At 42.7% G+C, this 27094-nt stretch overlaps 1 protein-coding gene across 1 annotated transcript in view; it reads left to right on the plus strand.

Annotated features, from left to right (window-relative positions):
* The first annotated feature begins 1115 nt into the window (after window positions 1–1115).
* The window catches only part of XK (X-linked Kx blood group), a 63218-nt gene continuing 37239 nt past the window's right edge, over window positions 1116–27094 (plus strand). The window contains exons 1-2 of the mRNA XM_023249534.2: window positions 1116–1510; window positions 9133–9395. Coding sequence (XP_023105302.1) covers window positions 1266–1510; window positions 9133–9395 — 508 coding nt within the window. The 5' untranslated portion in view covers window positions 1116–1265. The remainder of the gene's footprint in view (window positions 1511–9132; window positions 9396–27094) is intronic.

The raw sequence follows: 27094 nt of genomic DNA on the forward strand, positions 1-27094 counted from the left end.
CTATAAATAGATATTAGTAATCCTTTTAGAGAATGGGCCTGCTACCTCTCAGCTGTCGGCTGAATCTTCCTCTTAACCCTTGTAAATAGATTTTCCTATGCCACACAAGAATGAAGAAAAACAGTCCTGTGTGTTCTCTCCCTCTACCATTTTTGTCTTGATTTCTTCTGAATGTTCATATTCTATTTGTGTTGACAACATTTTCCTAAGTAGAAAAATGCCAGATATGCCTTATGATTGATGGAATCACCTAATTTCAGCAGGGAAAGGAACCTTGTCGTTATTAAGGTCTGATCCCTTATGGAACAGGTTAGGACCGGAGTTCCAGAGAGATTTAGCGGGTTGCTTAAACTCTGAGGGACAAGGGTGGGCTGAGCCCATCCCGACATTCACAAGGTTGTCACAAGCTCAGTGAGTGAAAAGGAATTATGTTAGTCCCGGCCTGGCACACACTAGCAAGCAGAGGTATGCCTTGGGCTAGAAAACCATTTCCTTATTAGGTCCTGGTTTTCACTCTGTGTTAGCCATAGTTAGAAAGGAATACATTTTGTAGGCAGTTTTTCTGGGAGAGAAGGTAGTGGCTTCGAAGGATTGTCTGATGCTCCTTCACCACTGGATGCAATGTTTTACACCACTGTGTCTGGAAGACTGAAGGGCACGCTTATTCGGCCCATTGAAATGGTGAATCCTGGGTACATGACTTTACACTTGTACTTTGAAAAGCATCTCTGTGGTCTGGTTATTTTTAAGTGACCGGAAACGCTGGTCCTTTGAGGAATTAGGCGTTCCCCAGGCCCGCAAAATAGAGACTGGGATGTAAAGGCATCTGGGCCCCATTGGTTGCAGTTTTTCAAAGGGATGCGATCCAGAGCTGGGGACAAGGGCTCTAGGACCCAGAGGCTGAGCGCGGGGCCAGCTGGGCCCGCCGCAGCCGTTGGGGCTGCGGCAACAGCGGTCTTGGGACGCGAGTTCGCGGCTAGCCTGAGGTCGGTCGCCGCAGAGACGCAGCGGGCACCGCGACGCGCGGGCGGCGCACCGTGCGCGTGGGCGTGTCTCAGCGGGGCCGCGCTCCCCGCCCCACCCCGGCCCGGCCCGTCGCCCCCAGGCGCAGCTCCAGCGCCCCGGCCTCTGGGCCAGCCCCGTGCCCTCGGCGGGCTGCGCGGAGCGCGGGAGAGTTCGGGGCCGGGCATATGTCCGGAGCCCCTCGGGCAACCGCCGCCGCCGCTACTGCGTCCGCTGCCGGTGCGCGCCGCTGACGCGCGGAGATGAAATTCCCGGGCTCCGTGCTGGCGTCCGTGTTCCTGTTCGTGGCCGAGACGACGGCGGCGCTGTACCTGAGCAGCACCTATCGCTCGGGCGGGGACGGCATGTGGCAGGCGCTGACGCTGCTTTTCTCGCTGCTGCCCTGCGCACTCGTGCAGCTCACGCTCCTCTTCGTGCACCGCGACTTCAGCCGCGACCGCCCGCTGGTGCTGCTGCTGCACCTGCTGCAACTCGGGCCGCTCTTCAGGTGCGTGCGGGTCCCCGGCCCCCTCCCCCACTGCCCTGGCGGAGGGGGCGGCCTTCCGGGAGGAGCGGGTGGCTGGACCCGGCGCCGGGCCCAGGTCGGCCCGCCCTGCTTCTGGGCCCCACAGTTCCAGTCACGCGAATGCGACGGGATCCGGGGAGAGTGGGAATAAAGCTGGGGCGGACCGCGTTCCTGTTAGGTTCTCGCCTAGGGCATTGCCAATATTCAACTGCACTTGACCAACAGAAATGGCAATTGCATGTGGTTGGACCTCATGAAATGCAAGCCTTCTCTGGGGTCGGGTGGGCTCTGGCAGGATTGGCTTGTGTCGTGACAAACCCTTGAGAAGTGTGTGGGCCAAATCGCCTTTAGAGCAAAAAGCGTGTGCAGATTCTTTAATTTGCCAAACACGTGGAGTTTACTGTGTGCCGGGCACTGTTCTGAGCACTTTGCAAATATTAATCTACTTCTCATACCGAGTTCTAGAAATCCACGCATCGTTCTCTTGGTGTAGAAACGCACAGGGTTGAAGACATGCCTTCCGGCCTTGCCTAACTTAAAACACAGTCGTTGAAGCTGGAACATAGTGTGTCATGAAGACAAAGTTGCAGTGCGTTAAGAAAAACTATTAGTGACATTTCTGGAAATTAATTTTTATTAACACAGAGCAAGTAGACTGCATGGTAATGAGGTAGACTCTGGCAGATCTAAGGACCATGAAGAGAGTTTAAAATGTGTTGTTTTGACGGCTTTCAACCCTGTAGGAAACGCAAAACAAAGGATTTTTATCTGGATTAGAAAGCAGTTTCTAAGACTGAATTTAGACACAGGTGATAAAGGAATTGGAAAAGCTAGAAAGGCCACAGCTCAGCTACCAGAAAATTCAGCTAGCCAGGAACCTTTCCTACCAGGCACTATTCTCCCCACCCCCACCCCACCCCCAACACACACATAGACAAAAAAAAAAGTCCAGTGGCAAGATAGATTTCAGAGAGCCCTATTATAAAACTTCGCACCTCGTATTAAATACAGCTATCCCCACCGACACTCAACGATACTGACTTGGGGTTCACAAACAATCAGGACAAACTTGGTTAACAAGTTTCCCAGCTTCCAGAAGCCACAGAATCCTAGAAGGGAAGAGAAACCGGTACATAAGCAGGACTAAGGCGTTGCTACTGCCATCTAAGAGCAAGAGAAGGGTTGCGGGGTGGTGGGAAAGGGGACAGAGAGAGAGAGAGGAGAATTTTTAAAGTCGTGCCGTTTGGAGCCATTTAGTGAGGAATTAGTCGTCTCTGGCCAAGTAGGCTACAGCATCCTGACTATAATCCTGCTCAGTAAAATCAATGGGATCTGATTTGGGGCAAGGCACTCATCATTTATTAACCTCACCTGGAAAAAGAAAACTCACTGCTCACGTTTAAATGAAGTGACAGATAAAGGGGGACTGATGTTTCTCAGGGCTCCTTGTGCTGAGTGGTTTGGTAGGTACTCATATCCCTCAGTACATTGAATCCTCACCTTGAAGTAGATGTCACTGTTCCCATTTTATAGATGAGGAAAATGACACCCCAGGCCACATTCACAAGGCTTCTTAGAAATGGAGCTTGGTTAATTATGTTCCCTGCTCTCTGTGAAAGAAAGCAGAAGATTGTGGAGTACGTTTTACCAGTAACTTCCATCTTAAATTAAGTAAGTTTGGTCATCTTGGCAAAATTAAAAAACGCACAACCTAAATAGCTATCCGGGTGAGTGATCTCTACCATTACTGCCATTTAAAATATTTCTGAATACGAAGAGTGATCCAAGACAAAGCTAATGACATAATATGTATAAAAATAGGATGGCACATGTAAACTTGAGCTCCAGGAAATATACCAGGTTGCAGAGAGTGGTAATTTCTGGATGATGCATTTATGGGTGGTTTTAATTTTCTCCTGAAAAATATAGAAAAGTGCATCATTTTTTTTTCATTTATTTTATACTTCTCTACATTTTTCAGGTTTTATAGTAAAAATATTTCAACTTTATTTAAAAAAAGTTTGGTGCTTTGAAGAGATAACTTCTCAGCTATATAAAAAGTTGCAACACCATAAAAAGACCTCTGTTGACAGAAAATTCTAAATGAGTCATTATCCTCTTGGGGGAAAAATAAAATAAAACAGAAAATAAAGCAACAGACAACCTCCTATCAGCAAGGACTCTCTCATTCTAATGCTGCTGATTTATTTCAAGGAGATCTTGGACGCATGATCCTAGAGCTGAGATACACAAAATGTGGTTCCAACCCTCTTAGCTTCCAGATTATGTGAAAAGCAATTTGCGGTTGTATATTAGCATGACTTAATATCTTATTGGGAGTTTTTCCTGCTGACAGTTTGATTCTTTTATAACTCCAAGATGTCAGCTTTACTTAAAGATCAAAATTATTTCCCCCAGAGACAAAGGAAAGTCATGGTATGTTTCTTTACCATCTTTACTGATTTGACTTAGTAATACTTTGAAGTTGCTTTTGGAAAAATTAGCTCAGTTTATTTTTGGTTAGGTACTAACTAGACAAACTCAGGTTCTTTTCAGGTGAGATGTTTTTGAGTTCATTCATTCCCACGTTGCACTGTAATGATCATGGGCTGAAGACTAAAAACTAGGCCCCGCTCCTTCTTTCCTTTAGAGAAGCACTAGGAGAGGACCATAGTTCATTTATCAGTCTTCTATTTAAAACTGTAGTTGCAGTTTGTCTGGTTGTTTCCTTATTAAGGCTGGGTTTGAATGATATGAGCAGTGAACAGTATCTTGAATTTCTTTTTTTATTTTAAGGGCAGTCTTTTGTGAATGATAAATAGATATTCTGGAAAACCAAAGGGGGGGGGACTTCATAACAACAACAGAATTTATCATTCTTTTACAATTATGTTAATTTTATAAAATTATTGGGAGAAGGAATAAATATAAACAAGTTTCAAGTGCAAGCAGTTTTTCTCCATTTTTGTTTACTGGTAAAATGAGGGGAAAATGGTACATGAAAATCTGGGTTTATAAAAATGAAAGCTGTGAATTTCCAGTAATTTTGTATAGAACATTGCAAAATGATTCACCATAGTATTTCTTTCTGTAATAAGCTTTCACAAGACTTTATAAAATAATAGTCTAATTTTGAAGAACTTTTTTTTGTTTGCAAAGTGCTTTTACATACAGTATATAACTCCATCCACTGTAAAACCCTGTGACTTAATTGTCATTATCTTTTTTGTTACAGTTGAGACATTGAGGCTCAGGGAGATCATGCAAGTGGCTTTTCAAAGGTCACATGGCACTTTCTGTTTACCCAGTTTGATTCTTGTGTCACGTCATAGAGCATGTACGTGTAGGAAATAACGTGGTGTGTAGGAAATGATAGTATTTCTTTTGAAAACGTGTTTTTTATTAACTGCTTTAGGGGGTCTCCAGTACCACAGGTTATTTGCGCAGACACGAACAAGCATGGTTTCAGCTAAGGAATAAACTCCTTCCACTGTGATGCCTGAAAATGGGATAAAGTGAAAAAAATGGATCCGCCTACTGATTATCGACATTATGGCCGGCAGACTATGCCTCACAGGCCAAATCCCCCTACTGTCTCTTTTTGTAAATAAAGTTTTATTGGAACACAACCGTGCCCATTCATTTAACATATTGTGTATGGCCACTTTTGCACCACGGTGGCAGAGTTGAGTCGTTGCAATACAGACTGTGGCCTGCAAAGCCTAAAATATTTACTCTTTGTAAATACTTTACAGAAAATGTTTGCCAACCCTTGGTCTATATGATACTGAAAAGCAACCTTGAACAATTTCGATGAAAATACTTAATTTACAGCTGTATTTAGACCATCTCTCAAGCAAAAAAACAATTTCTTTTTGGAGTGATTAGATGAGCCTTGCAGAGTTCCAAGAAGAATGGTAGTTTGTTTCTTATCAGTTTTCTTAACCAGGTAGTGGCAAGTAGTGAAGTCTCAGCATCATATACAAATTTATCAAACACTTACTATGTGTTAAAAAAAAAAAAAAGTCTGTGCTAAGATAAATGTAGTGATTGGGAAATACAGTGGGTTGTGAGGGTGTCCATCTGGGCTTCAGGGCCACCTCTGTGATTAGCCATTCTGGGACTTTCTGTTGTCTACCAATGGATACACTAAGGTTTCAGTTTGTCAACAATTCTGCACCTGCTTTCTGTTTAAAACAGCACCCTCAACATCAAGAGAATTGCTTTCTCCTCTGAACCTTCATTTTCATTCATTCACCTCTTAACATGTGCTGGTGTTTGGTTGGTTGTTTAGTGTTTAAAAATGCTAAGCTTGATTTTTTTCAGGTGAAACATATTCGTTGTTTAAAAGACAGAAGAGCAGAAAACAGATAAGCACAATTTACAAAAACCCTCTAATTTGCCTAAAGAGAACAATTTTTAACATTTTCCTGTATGTACTTACTAATATTTTTATAGTGGTAAGCTGGCAAACTCTTTCTTGGGGGGAAAAGCCCTGAATTGCAGTGCTTGCTGATTTCTGTGATGTAAATATTCCCATCATGGCCTATTTCAAGCTACTGGTTTTCTTTTTTAATGTTTATTTATATTTTGAGAGGGAGAGTGTGAGCAGGGAAGGGGCAGAGAGAGAGAGGGAGACAAAGAATCCGAAGCAGGCTCCAGGCTCCAAGCTGTCAGCACAGAGCCCGACGTGGGGCTCAAACCCACAAACCGTGAGATCGTGACCTGAGCTGAAGTTGGATGCTTAACCGACTGAGCCACCCAGCCAGCCCTCAAGCTACCAGTTTTTAACAACAGGCTCACATGATTCCTAACCACTTAACAGTTTGTTGGGTCAGTATGAGCCAGTTTAAGCACTCTAGTGTGTATGTGTATGTGTGATTTATATATATTTTTTATATATGTAATTTTCTTTTTATAAAAAATGGAATTTTCTATATATATTCCATGCTAATTTACTCCTTTCACTTATCAAATATAGTAAACATTTTTATGCATTAGTACATGTATGTCTATACCATCAATTTTAAGGACTGGGTAATACTTCATTGAATACATGTATTATGACTTATTGAATTATTTTATTTGGGGACCCTTAGAGTATTCCCAGAACTGCCATTACAAATAATGCTATGATTCAAATTCTTGCATTAGGCTTTCTGAGTTAATTTATGAGAAATATTTTATAAACTGAAAGTGCTATATAAATATTAGTTGTATACATTATTATCCTTATTAATATATGTGCCATTTTCCATTTAGATTGTGAACACGTCGGAATGAGGCAGGGGTACCCCAGCTGTCTTTGCATTCCCCACAGCACTAGCAGAGTATATTTGAGAATTAAGATGATGGTCAGTTTATTCTGTCTTCTCCTTGTTGTGTGAAGTTGCTAGGCCTCAAACAGTTCTCATAGATTGGAGGTTTTGTCCAGAGAAAATTCAGTTAGATTATCTGGACTTGAACTCATAACCTGAATCTCATTATTTTCAGTTGAACAAATTGGCCCAGGCCATTTTACCTGTTTTTATGTATTATATTAAGGTGCCGGTGACCCCATTGGACAAAATGTAGCAGACAAACCTGCTTCCCCTGCTCCTTCATCCCTCTCTCCCTCTCCCCCTCTCTCTCCCTCTACCCCCCTCTCTCCCTCTACCCCCCTCTCTCCCTCTACCCCCCTCTCTCCCTCTACCCCCCTCTCTCCCTCTACCCCCCTCCCTCTCTCCCCCTCTCTCTCCCCCTCTCTCCCCCCTCCCCTCCCCCCTCCCCCCCTCTCTCCCCCCCTCTCTCCCCCCTCTCTCCCCCCTCTCTCTCCCCCCCTCTCTCCCCCCTCTCTCCCCCCTCTCTCCCCCCTCTCTCCCCCCTCTCTCCCCCCCTCTCTCCCCCCTCTCTCCCCCCTCTCTCTCCCCCCTCTCTCCCCCCCTCTCTCCCCCTCTCTGTCCCCCTCTCTCCCCCCCTCTCTGTCCCCCTCTCTCCCCCCCTCTCTGTCCCCCTCTCTCCCCCCTCTCTCCCCCCTCTCTCCCCCCTCTCCCCCCTCTCTCCCCCCCTCTCTCCCCCCCTCTCTCCCCCCCTCTCTCCCCCCCTCTCTCCCCCCCTCTCTCCCCCCCTCTCTCCCCCCCTCTCTCCCCCCCTCTCTCCCCCTCTCTCCGCTTCTCCCCCTCTCTCTCCCTCTCCCCCTCTCTCTCTCTCTCCCCCTCTCTCTCTGTCTCCCTCTTCCCCCTCTCCCCCCCCAAACAAACAGCTGTGCACCTTCTTTATCCCAGGAACAAATGAACAAAGGTAATGGTCATAAAATATGTGTACTTCATACTCACCAGAGAGGCTCTTGCACTTCCTTTCTTACGTCAAGTTTTATTATTTAAAATTATAAACATGTTCTTGTTGCCATAGTTGCCTCGGGTGAGAGTACAAAGTTAACAGCATTCAGTAAAATAAATGAAGCCATAAAATCTTTCGGCAGCATTATAAGGTGGTTATAGAAATGCGTGTTTGGAGAAAAAAACATCCTTTAGCAATTTTTAAACCTAAGGCCACAAGCATTTTTCTTATTCCTGAGAAAAACCCATTTTCCTTAGCATTTTATTATGAAGATTTTCAAATATACAGAAGACAACTTGAAAGCATTGTACCGTGAACACTCAAGTACTCACCACCTAGGTTCTACAGTTAAATTTTGCTTCACACATCCATCCATTCTTCGATCGAGTCATCAATCCATTTGCGCACACGCGTGTGTGTGCGCGTGTGTGCGCACTTCGAAATAAATCACACATCAGATTGGTATCCATATCATTACCTAGAGGGGAAAATCTAATCTTAGAAGCCAGGTACTCAGTCTAGAAGGGTGACTTTTTAAGGCTCCATCCCTAGGGCAGGCTTATTCCATAACTAAGTAAGTACTTATTCCGTAATTAAGGGGGACAGACCTCCAGGAATGATTGACTTTAGTCATGTCCCATAAAGGTTTATGAGAGCAGAGAGCTAGGTAGTATATTGCAGTCTTTTAGGGAAGTGCTAGATGGCAAGCAGCTTTCTGCTAGGGGGTCTCCCAACCATAGCTACTGCCTTAACGGAGGCAATAAGGGGCATCTACTGGATGTGGAAATATACATACATATACACACACACATATACATATATGTATATACACACACATACACAAACATACATGCCCATATACTGTATTGTTTCCGTAATAGTGTGGCAAAGTAAGTATTACCTCTTCCCCCTCTCTCTCCCTTTATAATTGAGAGGAAGGATTCAAGGGTTAAAGGAATTGCCCAGGGCTGCACAGCTAGTAAGGGTCATGAAGGAAAATAGAACATTCTTCTCTGGCTCTGGAGCCCATTTCCTACTTGGTTTCCTTGCCTCACTGGCCTTTGGTGTCATCTCTCAGTTAGGTTCACACTCATTTCCAGTTGACCTGCTGGAGGGCCACAAGAGGACTGCCTGCTTGCTTAGAACTCCTTGGAGTGGATGATTCTAGAGAAGGGGATATCCTTCAGAGTAGCCAAGTCAAAGCCTTGAGAATCTCAGCAGGGTAGCTGAGAAAAGACAGAATCCTGTCTGTCTCTGATTATCGTGACTTGATGATTTGTTTCCAGGTGTTTTGAAGTCTTCTGCATCTATTGTCAATCAAGCCACATTGAAGAGCCTTATGTCAGCATCACCAAGAAGCGACAGATGCCCAAAAATGGCTTCTCAGAAGAAATCGAGAAAGAAGTGGGCCAGGCAGAGGGCAAGCTCTTCACCCACCGATCTGCATTCAGCCGAGCATCAGTGATCCAGGCTTTCCTGGGCTCTGCTCCCCAGCTGACTCTGCAGCTGTATATAAGCACCCTGCAGCAGCACATAACTATTGGAAGATGTATGTATATATATATTTTTAATTTCTGCCTGCATTTGGTGATCAAAGTGGGAGGTAAAACACAAAGTTTATTTTGTTTCAGGTGAAATTCAGGTGAATGCACATGCATGTGCATTAAATTCTGAGTCTGTGTTCCAATTACTAAGCTCAAAACTTAGTTAAAATAATAAGTGTTTATTTTGCTTATGACTCTGCAATTTGCACAGGGCCCAGAAGGGCTCACCTGTGCTCCACTGTACATTAGTTAGGGTGGCTCAAAGATGAGGGGCTAGAATCCATCGAAGGCTCATTCACTCACATTACTTATGGTTGATGCTGGCTGTTGCTGAGAGCCTCAGATCTTGTCCATTTCATCTATCCATGTGGGCTAGTTTGGGCCTCCTCACAGCATGGTGGCTGCTTTCAAGGTCAGTGTCCTGGGAGTGAGAAAGGGCAGGTGAAAGAGTATCACTTTTTGTGATTCCACCCTTGGGAGTCATGTGACATTACTTCAACTATGTTTTCTTTGTTGAAGCAGACAGGCATCCCATCGAAGTCCCAAGGAAGGGGAGGGGAGGGGAGGAAACTTTGGTTCTCGATGGAGAATGGTAGAGTTCTAGAAATTCATTGCTATGACCATTTTGGAAAAATACAGCTTGCTGCGGGCTGAAAATAACACCTGCCAGAATCTGGGCCTCTTTGGATTTTGCCTCTGTCATTCAGTGATAGTTCTAAACCAGCTGAGACCCTTGGTTGTAAGAACTTTGTGATAAATGATGGATTCAAGAGCACTCTGTTATCTTCTTAAAGTTGTAATACGTATCTCAGCATTTAAATGAACACAGTTATCTAACCTTTGGACTATTCTCACATTATCAAATTGAGGGCAGGTTTTGGTTGAGCCAGATTTAAATTTTTTTTTAACATTTATTTATTATTGAGAGACAGAGAAACAGCATGAGCATGGAAGGGGCAGAGAGAGGGAGAGAGACAGAATCTGAAGCAGGCTCCAGGCTCTGAGCTGTCAGCACAGAGCCCAACGCGGGCGGGGCTCGAACCCTCAGACGGTGAAATCATGACCTGAGCCGAAGTTGGACACTTAACCAACTGAGCCACCTGGGCGCCCCAGGTTGAACCAGATTTTAAGAAAACCTCTACACGCCTAAGACACAAGTGAAAAACTTTGATATGCGGAGGGGAAATAACTCCTCCCAAATATTAATATTATAGGTAAATGAAAACCAGGTTTCTGGTAAATTTTACTATATAAACAAAAATGAGTTAAAAGCCTTAATAAGCTGAAAAATACGTACTTACGGTAACACTGAAATTGAAATTTTAAAAAATAAATCACTTACTAATTTTACTTCCTTAAGCATTAACTTCTTTCTGCCTGTATTCTAGGCTAGATGGTAAAATGGCTTAATTTATGGCTGGGTCACAGGGTATTTGCATATCACAGCTGTCTCCCTTATTTAGGTTACCTCAGTGTGACTATGATTCTTAAGACATATCAGGCCCTTAAGTTGAGGTTTTGAACCTTGGTAAATTAACATTTATGTGTAGCCCCCCATAGCTCCAGATGGACAGTAGGTACTCAATAAATTTAGCAGCATCCTTTCTCTAAAGACTTATACCTAGAACGGGCATTGACCACGGTGAGTCCTCTACGTGCCACTATACCCTTTTCCCAGTTCGTTGGTTCTCTGTGTGACAGGGACACAGCAAGAAACCAGATGTGGTGATGGCCTATTTGATTTTTACAGGTAGATCCAGTATTTTTCCTCAGGGTTTAGAAAATGAAGATTGTCTTTGTTGACCTAAAGGGGCAAGCTCAAAATCATAAAAGTTTATTTGGGAATAGCCAAGGAACTATAATTTGGGACACACAAACTATAGCAAGCGACAGGCAAGTCTGCCCGAGTAGGCTGTATTTCTGGGCAGGGAATGTAAAGAGGGGAGAGTTCACTTGGAATCTGTTAAAATCAGAACAAGTAGAGACCAGCGTTAAAAATTACCCAGGCAGACAAAACCAGTCCAGCCATACAAACAAAGCTCACCTGAGGTGCCTCAGATAAGGCATAATTTTGCAAGACCAGGTGACCTGGGTCCTCTCTTGTTCATGCCTCTGGAAACCATAAACAGAACTTTCCAAGGCTGATATGAAGCAACCCCTGATGACTTCTCTATCATTTAGGAAAATTCCAATATTACCAATTTTTTGTTTGTTTCGTAAACCAGGCATTTACGGGAAAGCAGTCTGTCAGTCCTTAATTTTGTTTGCCTTAGGGCACATGCGTGAGATTCTCCACTTTTATCCTCTGACTGTTTTCAGTTGAAGTTTTTTCACATTTCCCCTGTTTGGTCAAGATCTTTCACAGAAGATGTTACTGATCAGTTATGTCCTTCAGGTGTATTTGTTACCCTTTGTCAACAGTATAGTTCTTTATGGGTGGATTGTATGGAACTGAGGAGAGTTGCCCTCAGGGGGCTTTTCCCATGGAGCTGAGGACCATCCCCCATTGTTTTTCCTCACAGAGCTGAGGAGGACCCCATCTTCAGGTGTCTCGTCCCACGGAGGAAGGAAATGGTAGGGAATTTCAGTGGCCTCATTTGAACAATAAGAGGATTGAAAAAGGAAGCAATCTCTATTCTGTCCCTTTACGGTGAATGGTTTAGTTTCTATGGTCATTTGAGTTTCAGGAAAAGCTTTTTGAAAGGAAAAGAATTGTATTTTGTACATACATTTGGGAAGAAGACATTTTCTTATTAATACAAAAACAGTACAAATTTAATTAAAAAGATTAAACTGAGGACAAAAAGCCCAATGACAGCGATTGAAATGCACTTCTCAGTTTCCCCAACTACCTATGTTTAATAGATCTAAAATGTCCTGAGTTCCGGGAGGTTGGCCAGCTTCGGCTAGCAGCTTGATAATGTCCTTCATTATTTTTAGTTCTTGTGTTATTTTCCCTGACTTACTGACATAAAGACAACATTCTTCTCCAAGTAGGACACAGGTTTCCCCTGCTGAGTAATGAGGAGGCTTAGGGCCCTGTGGTTTTGTAGAATTACTTCCGCAAGGGTATCCATTTGGGTCTGTTGCTATATTCAAAAGCTTGGACAGAAGCATTAAAAGTGGTGGGCATGACTGTAGAAAGATTGTGAATTGTTTTGTTTTGTTTTTTTTTAATTTTGCTACTTCAACCCAAGGACGAAAGTCTCTGGAGAAATCATGCCAAAACCTTTTCTGTCCACTGTAGGGTCATATGTAGGCATCCAGCAGTAATTATAACCTTTCCAGTTCTGACATACCCTTTAAAGTTGATAAGAGAAAGATCCTACATTAGGTATATAAGCAGTAGAGGGAGGAGTTTCTCTGATTTTGGTATCAAGGGTAAGGCAGCAATCCCTTCCAATTGAGGGTAGGTGTAGACTATGTTTCTTCCACATAAAAAGAAATACCCAATGTCTTCTAAGGATAAGGCATAATTGGGTCCTTTTGCCCACATTCTTTTCCCTGGTATGAAAGAAAAGATCTCAGGATCAGAAATAATCATTTATACAGAGCACATGATAATCTGTTTTACTAGCATTATGGGGATGGTTACATGAGCACCTTAAATTTCTATAGACCTGAAGTTAACAAATGAGCTGATCTAGTATAATAAGATTTTGGTTGGGATCTGGAAGATCTCTAGGGAAATAGTAAGTTGAATTAAGTTTCCATCTTTTACCAGATTTTTGGTCAATTCCCAATGAATTACCATTGAGTAGGAGCACATTAGCTTCCCATTTTCCCATCTTACTGCATTTTTATTGCCCTACCATAGAGGTAACTTAATAGGGAAGATGATATACTCTTCTGGATTCCAACAAGGAGTGCATTCATGTTCATCTGGGTCACATAAAATAGTATAGTTATAAATATTGACTGGGAGATATCCTAGAGTTCTGCTATTCCTGTCATTGTTTTTGAAACAGCAAAAGATTTGGGATAAGAGTCCAGACCTGAATGAGAGTATCCCCTTATGAGTAGAGGATACCCAATGGAAAACCATAATATTTTGTGCCAGTTTTCCAGAAGGGAAGACGTGTGGTTTCAAAGGTACCAAAGGAAAATCCTACACCTTTGCCAGGTAGGTTTTGCCATCCTTCTAAAGATAGTGCCCAGACCACCAGTTCAGGCTCATCATGAGTATTGTTTACTCTTACACAAATCCAGAAATCAGTAACTTTAGCAGAAGCATAGAGTTTTTGTAAGGTGGAGCTAAAAGGATTTATTAAAGCTAACATAAAGGATAATAGGGAAGCTCAGGAAAAAAAACAATGGAAGGCCGGAATGACATGATTAAACATAGAGTAAGAAGAGAAAAGAAAGTTATACGGGCCTGGTCCGTGCATCTTGTGCATACTGTCTACTTCTGATGCCGTCTGCTTCAGTTCTTGACATTTTCAGTGTTCGGTCACCAGATGGTGTGCCAGTCCATTCAGATTTGGGGGCTTTTTTTTTTTCTTTTTCAGATGAGACACATAAATTCAAGAGTATTCCTTGAAATTTGGCTGCTCAGAGGTTAGTTATTAACACCTGGTAGGGGCCTTTCCAGTGACATTGAAGGCAGTCTCCTTAGAGATACCTTTTCTAATAGATGAATCTCCAGACTGTAAGGTGTGATATTTGATATCTTCATCTCCCAGGAGCGTGCCATGATTATTTTCTATAGACTTTATCAGGTCTTTGTAAAACTGCAGTACATCTCTCCCTCTATTAGTTGTAGGTCCAAAGAAGTCAGGTCCAAGTGCATTGGCCACTCTGTAATTATTTCACTAGACCAAAATTTATGTATCCCAAATAGAGTAGATAAGAACCGATGATAGTGCTTTTGGCCAGGGTATTTGGAAGCTCTCAACTGATTTAGCTAATTGAGTTTTAGTTACTCAACTCAAACATTTGTATGTTTGACCAGTCCTGAAGGCTGAGGATGGTAACATGGCAAAACACAGCTGTAGAACTGGCCAGGGAGTATAGACTTATTGAAGTATTTGGCTGACACCGATAGCCTTTAGATTCCCAATTTTATTTTTCCTTTTCAAAGGCCATTTGTTGTATTGCCCTAGTTAATTCTCTTGGGTTGTCACTAGAGGAAACAGTTTTCTGGAACATGACAGAGGTTTGGTCTATGGATCCCATAAGAATGGGGTTTTTGCAGAGACATCAGCAAGGTGGTTTCCTTTGGCTTCCAGAGAGTCAGACTTAGAATGGCCAGGGACTTTAATAACAGCCAGAGGTTCTGGAAGGAGTATAGCATCAAATAAATTTTGGACATAAGGACCATTTTTAATTTTGTCTCTGCTAGAAGGAAATCCTATTGTTTCCATAACATTCAACATCGTAGGCTACTCCAAAGGCATATTGACTATCAGTATAGATATTTATGCTTTTACCTTTAGCTAGGATATGTGCTTGGGTAAAGGCGTGTAATTTGGTTTGTTGAGTGGAAGTGGCCAAAGGCAAGGGTGCAGACTGACCTCAAAAAGAGTTGATATTGTATACTATTTACCATTTTCATTTTAGGGAAAAGCCATGAGTAAACCATGAGAAATCAACATTGGCCAAGGGGGGGGGGTTCTTCTAAGTCGTCATGATGAGTTAATAGGTGATTCATCTTAATTAAAAAGTGATGAGGGGTTTTGTGTATGGGTGAAGGGAGAAGGGTAGCAGGATTGAGATTGTTGCAATGAACAAGAGCGATATGAGACGTGGTTAGCAAGAAAATGTCATGAGAAGTGAGATGGCTTGCTGAAAGGCATTGTGCATAATGTGAGTTTAAGAGAGCTTTGACAGCATGAGGTACAGAGATGATCAAAGATGATCCGTTGATAGTGTCCATCATATGATTAGGAATGCATTTGGTGCAAGGGACAAACACTTGACTATAGGGTTAAACAAGCTGGGGTCTATTTTGCTTATCTAACAAGAAATTAGAAGGAGGCAGTTGCTGGCATTATTTCAGCTGCTCACAACAGTAAAGTTGATATCCCTGTGATTGTTTTGGCTTTCCCTTGGGCTGCTACTGTAGTGCCAACTATTATAGCTGCATTCAAGGCAGGAGGAAGGGGTGAAGGCAGAAGGGCGAGTATATTTCTCCTTTCAATAGTAGGTAGAGCTTTCCCCCAAACCTCCCTAATAGACTTTATTCAGGTCTCATTGACCAGAATTGGTCACATGGTCACCTAGGTGCCAAAAATGCTAGGAAAGTTGAGCATAGGAATGATTGCCCCCATTGGCTGAGACCAATATTCCTCAAATTTCCCTGACGATTATTAGAGTCACCTGGGGCAGGAAGCGTGTGAAAAATATACAAATTACCATTTGCTGAGTCTGGGATGGGAACCCAAGATATGTCTTTTTATTTTATTTCTATTTTGTTTTTTAAACAAACATTCCAGGTGGTTTTTATAATCAGCAAAGTTTGGGAACATAGGCCCATTGCCACCCAGAACAAAATTGTGTTTTCTTAAAATAGGAGGGGAGGAATGGATACTGAGTAGGCAGCTGTGTCCGCCACACCATGTAAATGAGGTTTAGAACAATAGAAGTATCCATTCTTGACAGGGTAAGGACATAAAGTCCATCAGAACCAGACCCTATTCAGCATTCAGTCTATAACCATCTCTCTGATTCTGTGCCCACTGAGCAAACACCGATGAATATGGCCTCAGCAGATCTTGGCCTCAGGGAGAGAAAGTAGAGTTGGCCAAGTAGTCCACTGGAGAGTTTTTCTAAATTGCAATATAATTAGAGGCACCTGGTTGTCTCAGTCAGTTAAGCCTCCGACTTCAGCTCAGGTCATGATCTTGCGGTCTTTGAGTTCGAGCCCCGTGTCAGGCTCTGGGCTGATGTCTCAGAGCCTGGAGCCTGCTTCCGATTCTGTGTCTCCCTCTCTCTCTTCCCCTCCCCCGTTCATGCTCTGTCTCTCTCTGTCTCAAAAATAAACATAAAAAAAATTTTTTTTAAATACTTAAATTTTTTTTTCTCCTGTTCATCATGTGGTCAAGCACAGCCCCCTGCCCCCTGCAGCCCCCTGGACCGTCATAGACTGCTGGTCAGAAGTTGCCTAGGCAGCGTCGACAAAGGGATCAGAGGAGCTGGGTTGGCCATCCCAGTTCACCACTTTGTGGCCATGTGATGTGGGACACTCCTCTGTTGCCTCTAAAAAGCACTTTCACGTGTGAAATGGGGATAATAAGGGTTCCCCCATCTTTGGATTTTTGCCAAGATTAAGTCACTGCATGCCTGTCAACTGGCCCATAGCACAGTGCCTGGCACAGGGTGCACCCTGAGTGCGTAGCTGCACGTCTCTCCCTTTCTGTAGGCCACATGCTTAGGCGTGCTTCACCAGGTGCCCCTGGCCTGGATCTCACGCGATGGCCGGGGGCCTGGGCCACTGGCTGAGACCGCAGCCTGCTGAACCTTGGGGAGAGACAGAGTGCCACGCAGAGGAAGCAGCCAGAGGTACACCCAGGAACCAGACAGGCCTCAGCCTGGTTTCCTCTCTGCTCCCCTCTGCCTGGAGACTCACCCTCTCTCTGCTTCCTGCCACCATCTTTTAAAGTATGGTGTCCTACTTCATAGGAGTGTCCTGACAATAATAGTGTCAGGGTTGTGTTTAGAGCTGATTTGAATATGTGCTCGTACAAATCCAACAAACTTTTCTTGCTCCACAATGCCATTCAACCAAACAGTTACAGAAACCTCACTGTCAAGATGTCTGCCTTTCCAAGTTGTGATTTACTGTAGAGAGCCAGGAAGCCCTCTTTGCCTTAGCCAAGCTCAACTGTTACCCCTGTGTTCATTTGAGTAGCAAGCAGGTATCTCTCTCTCTGTCTCTCTCTCTGTCTCTCTCTCTCTCTCTCTCTGTCTCACAGTTGCAGGTGGAGATTCGCCTTCACCTGGTTATAGGATAGCACCCACATTGCCCCCTCATCCCTGAAGTTGAGTTTCTTTGTGACCAGGGCATGGTTTCTCATATTTCAGTGTCCTTCAGCCAACAGGGACTGCCTCCAGGGTGGATCATGCAAGGGAATCAGTCAGTGTGCTAAGATTTTGATATGTTGGTTAAAAAGCTGTCTGATTTTTAGAAGCAGTTGATTTGGCTCCTGGCTTTGGCTTGTTTTAGCACAAAGTAGTCCCCTGGGTACTTCACCAGAAGGCCCAGCAAAGGAATTTATAAAGGCCAGAGAGGAGCACCTCAGGGGCTCAGTCTGTTAAGCGTCCAACTTTGGCTCAGGTCATGGTCTCACGGTTCGTGGTTTTGAGCCACACATCCAGCTCTGTGCCCACAGCTGAGAACCTGGACCCTGCTTCGGATTCTGTGTCTCCCTCTCTCTCTGCCCCTCTCTTGCTTGCTTGCTCTCTCTCTCTCTCTCTGTCTCTCTCTCTCTCGAAAATAAACATTAAGGCCAGAGAGGTGAGAGTAGGTGGATAAACCATGTTGGGTTAGCAGACCTGTGTGGTCAGGTGGTCACTTTACAGTCCATGCAGTAATCCACACTAATGGTCTCTGTGACACCTGTAGGGAGCCAGACTTCCTGGGCTCCTTCACACTGTCTGGTGTCCAAAGTGGAATTTGAAGGTTTAATGACCCTGTGTTGGCAAGCCCTCTGTGGTCACAGGGGCATGGGACAAGCAGGCAGAGCAATACTGCCATCCCTTTAAGAATTGTACTTCAGGGGAGCCTGGGTGACTGAACCAGTTAAGCGGCTGACTCTTGGTTTTAGCTCAGGTCATAATCTCATGGTTCTTGGGACGGAGCCCCATGTTGGGCTTTGTGCTAACAGCATGGAGCCTGCTTGGGATTCATTCATATATTCATTCATTCATTCATTCATTCTCTCTCTCGATAAATAATAAATTTAAAAAAAAGAACTGTGCTTCAGCTATGCTTGTGGATTTCACAGGAAACATGGGGGCCAGGGCCAGTACAGGATGGGTGTAAATGCAGCCCCTGCCAAATCCCCCTCCTACACGTACACAGGAATCCTCCACTCAGGGGAGGCAGGTGGAGAGGGGGAATCACTGCTCCTGGGAAAGAATGAGCCACCAAGTTTAGGCCCTTTGTGCATTTCAAAAAAGTAGGAGGTGGAGGATGGTGAGGGAGGATCAGCTCTAGCTTGGGCCCTGGAGGGAGGACACCGTTGATGACCAGTGCCCTGTTGGGAATGGGAAACTAAAACCAGAGTGAGTGGGGTCCGGGGCTGGGGGGTGTGTAGCTGCCAAACTAGGTCTGGGATCCAAAGGTGTATGAGGATAGGCTGAGGTCAGACACGGGTCAGCACAGCAGAAAACATAATGTGTGAGAAGAGATGAGCCCAAGAGTTGAGTCTGGGGGAATCTGGAAGGTTGTGTGGGCTCGGGGTTGGCATGAGCACAAGGCATGGGGATTAGGCTGGGCTCCCACTGAGAACAGCCTTTGGGAACAGAGACGGTTGAAGGCCCAGGCTCCCTTAGTTCCTCAATCTGACATCCTACAGGATGTGGCCAGAATGCAGGTAGCAGATGGGATCATTAGGCCTACAGTGATGTATTTACAGGAAAATTAATCAGCTGCCAGCATTTAAAATAAAGAATTTTTAACATAAAAACCTCAGTCACTGGCTTCTCGGGTGAAGTCAACATGTCTGCACACACGTGTTTATTGTCACATGAAGATGTCTGGCTGCTGTCCCGTGACTACTGGGCCTCTCTGGTTTGCCACAGTGCTCACCCTTCGCCGTTGTATCTCATGTATGACCCACGTCACTCCTTGACAGTACCATCCCGTCTCTTAAAGTTGCTTGAGTTCGTTATCCTCACCATCCTAACACCAGTTTTCTGAAGGGTAAAGTTCTCTCCTTCAATAGATTAGAACAGCACAGTGCTCCTCACAGTTGTCTTTGGTATGGGGCCAGTATTTTCTGTTGTTCAGATAGATTGTGAACTGATATGTGGTCCTATTTTACTAGGACTAGAATGGAGTTTACCTTTGACTCTTCACTCGAATTCAGCAACATCTGAACTAGTATGTACTCTGTTCAACAAGAAGAGTCCACTCAAATGTTGTGGCAAAACCCACGATTGCCGTAAAGGTCGCTAAAGGCCGACCATTTCCGAACCGGTCGTAGCTGATCAGTAACATAATTTAATGATCTACATCAGTCCCTAAATCACATTTGAATAGCACTGTAAGAGTGAATTTATTTTACCTTATTCTTTAAGGAGTATGGTTTCAAATCTAGGAAAGGCCTCGAATAGGACCTGTATTTGATGTTTCATGTAGTGTTTCTGCTTCAGAGTCCTTCATGAAAACAGAAGACTGGTACGTCATGTATTTAGGGTTTTGAAATCGCTGTGGGGAAAATCTCTCTCCACTGCATCTTTTTAAACAAAATCGAAAGGAAACCGGTTGGCGGCAAGGAGGCAGGTCAGGTAGTGTCGTTGTGGGACGCTCGGGTTCTGCCACATAGGATGAAAGGAATTCACCAACTCGACTGTGGAGGAGAGAGCTTTCATGACATACTGGGACAGCAGAGTGCCAGAAGAGGGAGGAAAGTCAGGTTCTGGTCTCCCACGGGTGTGGTTTCCTTGGGGGCGCATCAGCTTCCACAGCTATAAAATGAGGAGGTTGGACAAAATTGTTGCAGAGGTCTGCTCAAGGTGTACAATTACCAGTCTGAGCTTTTCCCAACAGAAGTCTGTACTGACAGTGGGTAAGTGGGGCACAGAGGACAGGAATTATTTTTTAGGGTGTCCATTTTACAGCTGAGGCCACTCTGGCCCAGAGCTGACCCTCAACTCTCCAAACGTCACATGGCCAATGGGCAGAACAGTGAGTATGCCAGTCCTGTTCTCGTACCTGTTGTTGGGGCTCCTGTGCTACTATAGGCTGAGAGATGAGCCTCAAGAGACAAAGTGTGTAATACTCTCCTCTGGGATAAAGAAGCTACTCTCTTGGATACAGAGATGTCGGGGTTTATTGGATCTCTGGGTAAGCACGAGCAACAACTCTCAAGAACTTTTACTTGTATTTATTTCAGAAAGGGTTAGGATCAAGGACTGATTTTATGGTTCAGGCCTTTGAATTTGCAAATCCAGGTCCTCTTCCACTGGGCATTGTAATAGTTGTGTCATGAACCCACCCCCTCAAATAAGGTGTTTTTGAGATTCTCTGTCCACTGACATGGTCTTAAAGGTGATTATGTGATGACATCGGAAGCCTGTGCTTAAGAGTTTATTCTTGAGGTGTCTAAGTTACTGTCCTTTTTTATGGTTCTGAGACCATCCTTAGTTGCTGAAGGCAAAATTTCTGGGCTGTAGATGGCTTATAAGGCCTTCAGGGAAGCATCAGTGTAAATCAAAATAACAAACTGGAGGAGACAGATACTTATGGCTGAGATCAACTTGGTGATAATCCTCATAAGTAAAACTCTTGTGGGAGGGTATAACAACAAAAGTGCAACTACAGGTGAAATTACCTTTTTCTGTCATATGTAAAAGAAAAGGCAGAAAAGAGTTTTTGACTCAGTGTCTGTAAGCATAATGATGTTACCCTTTTTCAAAAAAGTATGGAATCGGTTCTAGACTTATGGAGTTTAATAAAATCCCCTTGGTGCATTAGAGTTCTCCAGAAAAAAAAAAACTGAACCAGTAGGATATATCTATATCTATATCTATATCTATATCTATATCTATATCTATATCTATATCTATATCTATATCTATCTATATCTATCTATATCTATATCTCTGCATGTGTGTACATATACATGTGATTGGTTCATGTGGTTATCTGATCTAACAAGTCCTAATTCTGTAAGGCAGTCCAGCAGGCTGGGAACTCTGGCCAGATTTCTATGTTACAGTGTGGCCAAATTCTTTGCCAAGAAATCTCAGTTTTTGTTCTTTAGACTTTCAACTGATTGTGTGATGGTAATTTCCTTTCCTTATAGTCAACTGATTGTAGATGTTAAACTCATTTAAAAAGTATCTTCACAGCAACACCTAGACTTGTATTTGGCCAGAAGAGTCGGCACCATAGCCTAGCAAAATTGACACGTAAAACATAACCATTATAATAGGTAGGTCTGATGTGCATCCTCAGTTGAAAAGCACTGGCCTAGAAGATGCTAGATTGAAATTTTATAAGGAAGATTGCAACCAAATATTTAAAAGTAATAAATGATGTCTGATAATACTATAGTGTTGTTGCCTAAATCACTGGAGAAAACCCCACCAGGACTCTGATAATCAGAAACATCTCATGGATAGTGAGACCATTGACAAATCTCTAGAGACTTCCCGTACAATATATAAGATTTTAAACACTTACATTAATATTTTCTCTGTTAATATTGAACAAAGAGAAGTCCAAGTACTTGTTTTGATTTGAGAATTTTCTGTGCAACTCATCAGTAGTAACGTGTGCGGTAAATCCAATCATTTCTAGCACTTCTCTTTTTTTTTATAAAGTGAAAAATCTTTATGACTTTCTGGGGACCCTGTGAGAAATCAGTTTAAAACCAAAGACAGTTTTAAGTGCAAAAGATAATGCAAAGTATTATTTTCTTTCAGTCTTCATTTTAGATTCTATTTTGGGAATGCTAAACTCAAAAGTTGCCTAGACGTTTGCATGCTTAAGGTAGAATCATGAGAGCCTGAGAACGTGAATGGTTGTAGCTTGGCTGTCTACTAATTCAGTGTCAAGACAACATTTAAGTAAATGTAGACAAGTCCTTAAAACTTCAGAAATGCAGAGCTATTATTATTTTGAAGAGAATACTCACAAGCATGTTGAAGTCAGAACAAAGGAATATTCTGGTGAGATACGGAATCTGCTACTTGGGCAAAGTATGTATAGAGTAATATGGTAGGGTGAAATAAGGCTTTCTCAAATACTCAGGTCCTAATCCCTAGAATGTGGGGATGTTACTTTCTCTCTTGCAGATGGGACTTTTAGATTTAAGTTACAGATATTGAGGTGGGAAGATTATCCTGGATAATTGTGGTTGGCCCGAGAAATTGGAGTGCCCTTATATAAGGGAAGCAAAGGGAAATTTTAATACATAAGCAAAAGGCAATGTGACCACTGAAACGAGATGCTGTATGGCTGGCTTTGAAGATGGAGGAAGAAGTCATGAATAAAGAAATGCAAAGAATTCAGCTCTAGAAGCTGGAGAAGGCAAGGAAATGGATTCTACCTTGGAACTTTCAAAGGTCATGCAGCCCTGTTCACACCTTGCTTTTAGCCTGGTGAAACCGATTTCAGATTTATGACCTAGAAGAGAATCAATGTGCATTGTTTGCAGCCACCATAGGAAGCTAATACAGGTGAAGGGTCATCTTTGACAACCACTTATGAAGAACTAACACTGGGGCACTTGGGTGGCTCTGTTGGTGAAGCGTCCAGCACTTGTTTTTGGCTCAGGTCGTCATCTCACAGTTCATGAGTTATAAGCCCTGTGGTGGGGACTGTGCTGACAGCGTGGAGCCTGCTTGGGATTCTCTGTCTCTCCCCCTCTCTCTCTGCTCTTCCCCTACTCACTCACTCTCTCTCTCTCTCTCTCTCTCTCTCAAAATAAATAAATAAACTTTAAAAAAGAAGATGTGACAAACGCTGTAAGGAAACTTAGCCTTTTTCACAGAGAACAAACTAAATTCTGTGATTGCTTCAATATAATATTTGTGTTTTCTTAATTTATTTTTTATTTTTTATTCTGAAGTTAGTTAACATACAGTGTAGTCTTGGCTTCAGGAGTAGAACCCAGTGATTCATCTCATACATATGACAGCTAGTGCTCCTCCCAAAAAGTGCCCTTCGTAATGCCTGTCACCCATTTAACCCATCCCCCTACCCACCCCCCTTCCATCAACTCTCAGTTTTCTGTATTTAAGAGTCTCTTAAAGTGTTCCTCTCTCTCTGTTTTTATCTTATTTTTCCTTCCCTTCCCCTTTGTTCATCTGTTTTGTTTCTTAAATTCCTCATATGAGTGAAATCATATGATATTTGTCTTTTTCTTACTGACTTTGCTTAGCATAATACATTCTAGTTCCATCCACATTGGAATCTTACCATTGGTAACACTTCATTCTTTTTCATCACCCAGTAGCATTCCATTGTGTGTGTGTGTATATATGTACGTATATATACACACTACATCTTCTTAATCCATCAGTTGATGGACATTTGGGCTCTTTTCATACTTTGGCTATTGTTGATAGCGCTGCTATAAACATTGGGGTGCATGTGCCCCTTCGAAACAGCATACCTGTAGCCCTTGGATAAATACCTAGTAGTGCAATTGCTGGCTTGTAGGGTAGTTCTATTTTTAATTTTTTGAGGAACCTCCATGCTGTTTTCCAGAGTGGCTGCACCAGTTTGCATTCCCACCGATAGTGTAAAAGGGTTCCCCTTTCTCCACATCCTCACCAACACCCGTTGTTGCCTGAGTTGTTCATGTTAGCCATTCTGACAGGTGTGAGGTGGTATCTCATTGTGGTGTTGACTTGTATTTCCCTGATGATGAGTGATGATGAGCATCTTTTCATATGTCTGTTAGCCATCTGGATGTCTTCTTTGGAAAGGTGTCTGTTTATGTCTTCTGCCCATTTCTTCACTGGATTGTTTTTTAGGTGTTGAGTGTGATAAGTTCTTTATAAATTTTGGATACTAACCCTTTATCTGATACGTCGTTTGCAAATATCTTCTCCCATCCCATCAGTTGCTTTTTAGTTTTGTTGATTGTTTCCTTTGCTGTGCAGAAGCTTTTTCTCTTGATGAGGTACCAATAGTTCATTTTTGCTTTTATTTCCCTTGCCTCTGGCGACATGTCAAATAAGAAATTGCTGTGGCCAAGGTCAAAGAGGTTACAGCCCATTTTCTCCTCTAGGATTTTGATGGTTTTCTGCTTCACATTTAGGTCTTTCATCCATTTTGAATTTATTTTTTTGTCTGGTGTAAGAAAGTGGTCTATTTTCATTCTTCTGCATGTTTCTGTCTAGTTTTCCCAGTACCATTTGCTAAAGAGACTGTCTTTTTTCTACTGGATATTCTTTCCTGCTTTGTCGAAGATTAGTTGGCCATATGTTTGTGGGTCCATTTCTGGGTTCTCCATTCTTTTCCATTGATCTATGTCTGTTTCTCTGCCAGTACCATACGGTCTTGATGATTGCAGCTTTGTAATATAGTTTAAAGTCTGGGATTGTGATGCCTCCAGCTTTGGTTTTCTTTTCTTTTCTTTTTTTTAAATGTTTTTTTAACGTTTACTTATTATTGAGAGACAGAGCGAGACAGCATGAGCAGGGGAGGGGCAGAGAGAGGAGGAGACACAGAATCTGAAACAGGCTCCAGGCTCTGAGCTGTCAGCACAGAGCCCAACGCGGGGCTCAAACCTACAAACTGTGAGATCATGACCAGAGCCGAAGTTGGATGCTTAACCGACTGAGCCACCCAGGTGCCCCTGGTTTTTCTTTTTCAGCATTACTTTAGCCATTTGGTGTCTTTTATGGTTCCATACAAATTGTAGGATTGTTTGTTCAGGCTCTGGGAAGAATGCTGGTGTTATTTTTTTTTTTAATTTTATTTCTTTAACTTTTTACTATTTTAATATTCATTTGTTTTTGAGAGGGACAGAGGCAGAGCACAAGTGGGGGAGGGGCAGAGAGAAAGGGAGATACAGACTATGAAGCCGGATTCAGGCTCTAAGCTGTCAGCACAGAGCCTGACATGAGACTTGAACTCCTGGACTGTGAGATTATGACCTGAGGTGAAGTTGGACGCTTTATCAACTGAACCACCCAGGTGCCCCTTAAAAATATTTTTTTAGAGTTTATTTATTTTTGAGACAAAGAGAGAGGGTGAAAGAGAGAGACAGAGACAGACAGATACAGAGTGCAGCAGGGGAGGTGCAGAGAGTGAGGGAGACATAGACTCTGAAACAGGCTCCAGGCTCCGAGCTGTCAGCACAGAGCCTGACATGGGGCTTGAACTCACGGACCATGAGATCATGACCTGAGCCAAAGTCAGACACTTGATTGACTGAGCCACCCAGGCACCCCAGAATGCTGGTGTTATGTTGATAATGTTGCATTGAATGTGTAGATTGCTTTCAGTAGTATCAACGTTTTAGCAATATTTGTTCTTCCAATCCTTGAGCATGGAATGTTTTTCCATTTCTTTGTGTCTTCTTCAATTTCTTTCATAAGCTTTCTATAGTTTTCAGCGTACACATCTTTTACCTCTTTGGTTAGGTTTATTCCTAAGTATATTAAGGTTTTTGGAGCAGTGTATAAATGGGATCAATTCCTCGTTTCTCTTTCTGCCGCCTCATTACTGGTGTATAGAAATGCATCCGATTTCCATACATTGATTTTATATCCTGCGACTTTCCTGAATTCCTCTAGCAGCTCTAACAGTTTTTTGGTGGAAACTTTTGGGTTTTCCGTGTAGAGTATCACGTCCTCTGTGAAGAGTGAAGGTTTGACTTCTTTTGTGCCAATTTGGATGCCTTTTATTTCGTTGTCTGAATGCTGAGGCTAGGTCTTCCAACACTAATATTTGATTCTGAAGGGTCCAGGAGCTCTTTGAAATTCTTGTGAACAAACTTATTAGAACTGAACCAGATTTGGAAAAAAAATTTTTTTTAATTTTGTTCCTTTTCAGATTCTCTTTTTGCAAACCTCCCATAGCATTCTGTGTGCATTCAGGTTTTGTCCTTCAAATTTGTCTGTTATATTCTGAACCAACATGCCATTTTACTCCATAACAGAAACATTCTGTTTTAAACAAAGAAACAAAAAACCCACGTCATCTTGAAACTCCTAGTGGACTCTCACTCATGTATGTTAGTTATAACTTTTAAGCAAAATCACTTGTATTTTATTGTGAAAACTACAGGGTGAATAATTGTGAATTTCTTTCATGTTAGTGGATTTAGCAGATTTCATGAACACACCTATCCCAGAATTACTCAGCCACATACTTATATAACTTCTCACTGTGGCAGAAATGACCATGGTCATGGGCAGGCTCAAAAATAGAGCCTCTTTGTAGCCTATGCAAATAAGAAGCAAAAATATACGAACTAGAATTACACTTAGTTATCAGTGTTTCAACATTCTGTCTTAAAAATTATCTAGGCACCTATGGGATGCCTGGGTGGCTCATGCAGTGAAGCATCCAACTCTTGGTTTCGGCTCAGGTCATGATCTCACAATTCATTAGAGTCTTGCATAGGGCTCTGTGAGCCTGCTTGGGGCTCTCTGTCCCTCTCTCTCTGCTCCTCCCCCACTTGCTCTCTCTGCCTCTCAAATAAATAAACATTAAAAAAATTAGGTATGTATTGAATGCCCATTAACTATCAGTCCAAAGTTATGCATTATCTAGAAATCTTAAAAATTATCTTCTCGTTGACATACTATGAAACGTGATTGCTTTGTAGAATGAAGTTTGTCCAACCAGTGATTCAATTTGGTTAATTATAAATTTATATATATATCATAATCTTAAACATAAAATACATTAACACCAGTTTATGTGATCAGTAAAAGTTTATAAGTTTAGGAAGAACATACCTGAGTAGTAGATAAATGCATATTTGTGTTATAGTTAACACTGATAAAAGAGAAAGGACTTAGTTGTTTTCATTAAATCTAGACGATTGAACTAGTCCTGTTTGCCAAAGAT

The sequence above is a fragment of the Felis catus genome, chromosome X (assembly GCF_018350175.1).
Source record: "Felis catus isolate Fca126 chromosome X, F.catus_Fca126_mat1.0, whole genome shotgun sequence".
Lineage (NCBI taxonomy): Eukaryota > Metazoa > Chordata > Mammalia > Carnivora > Felidae > Felis > Felis catus.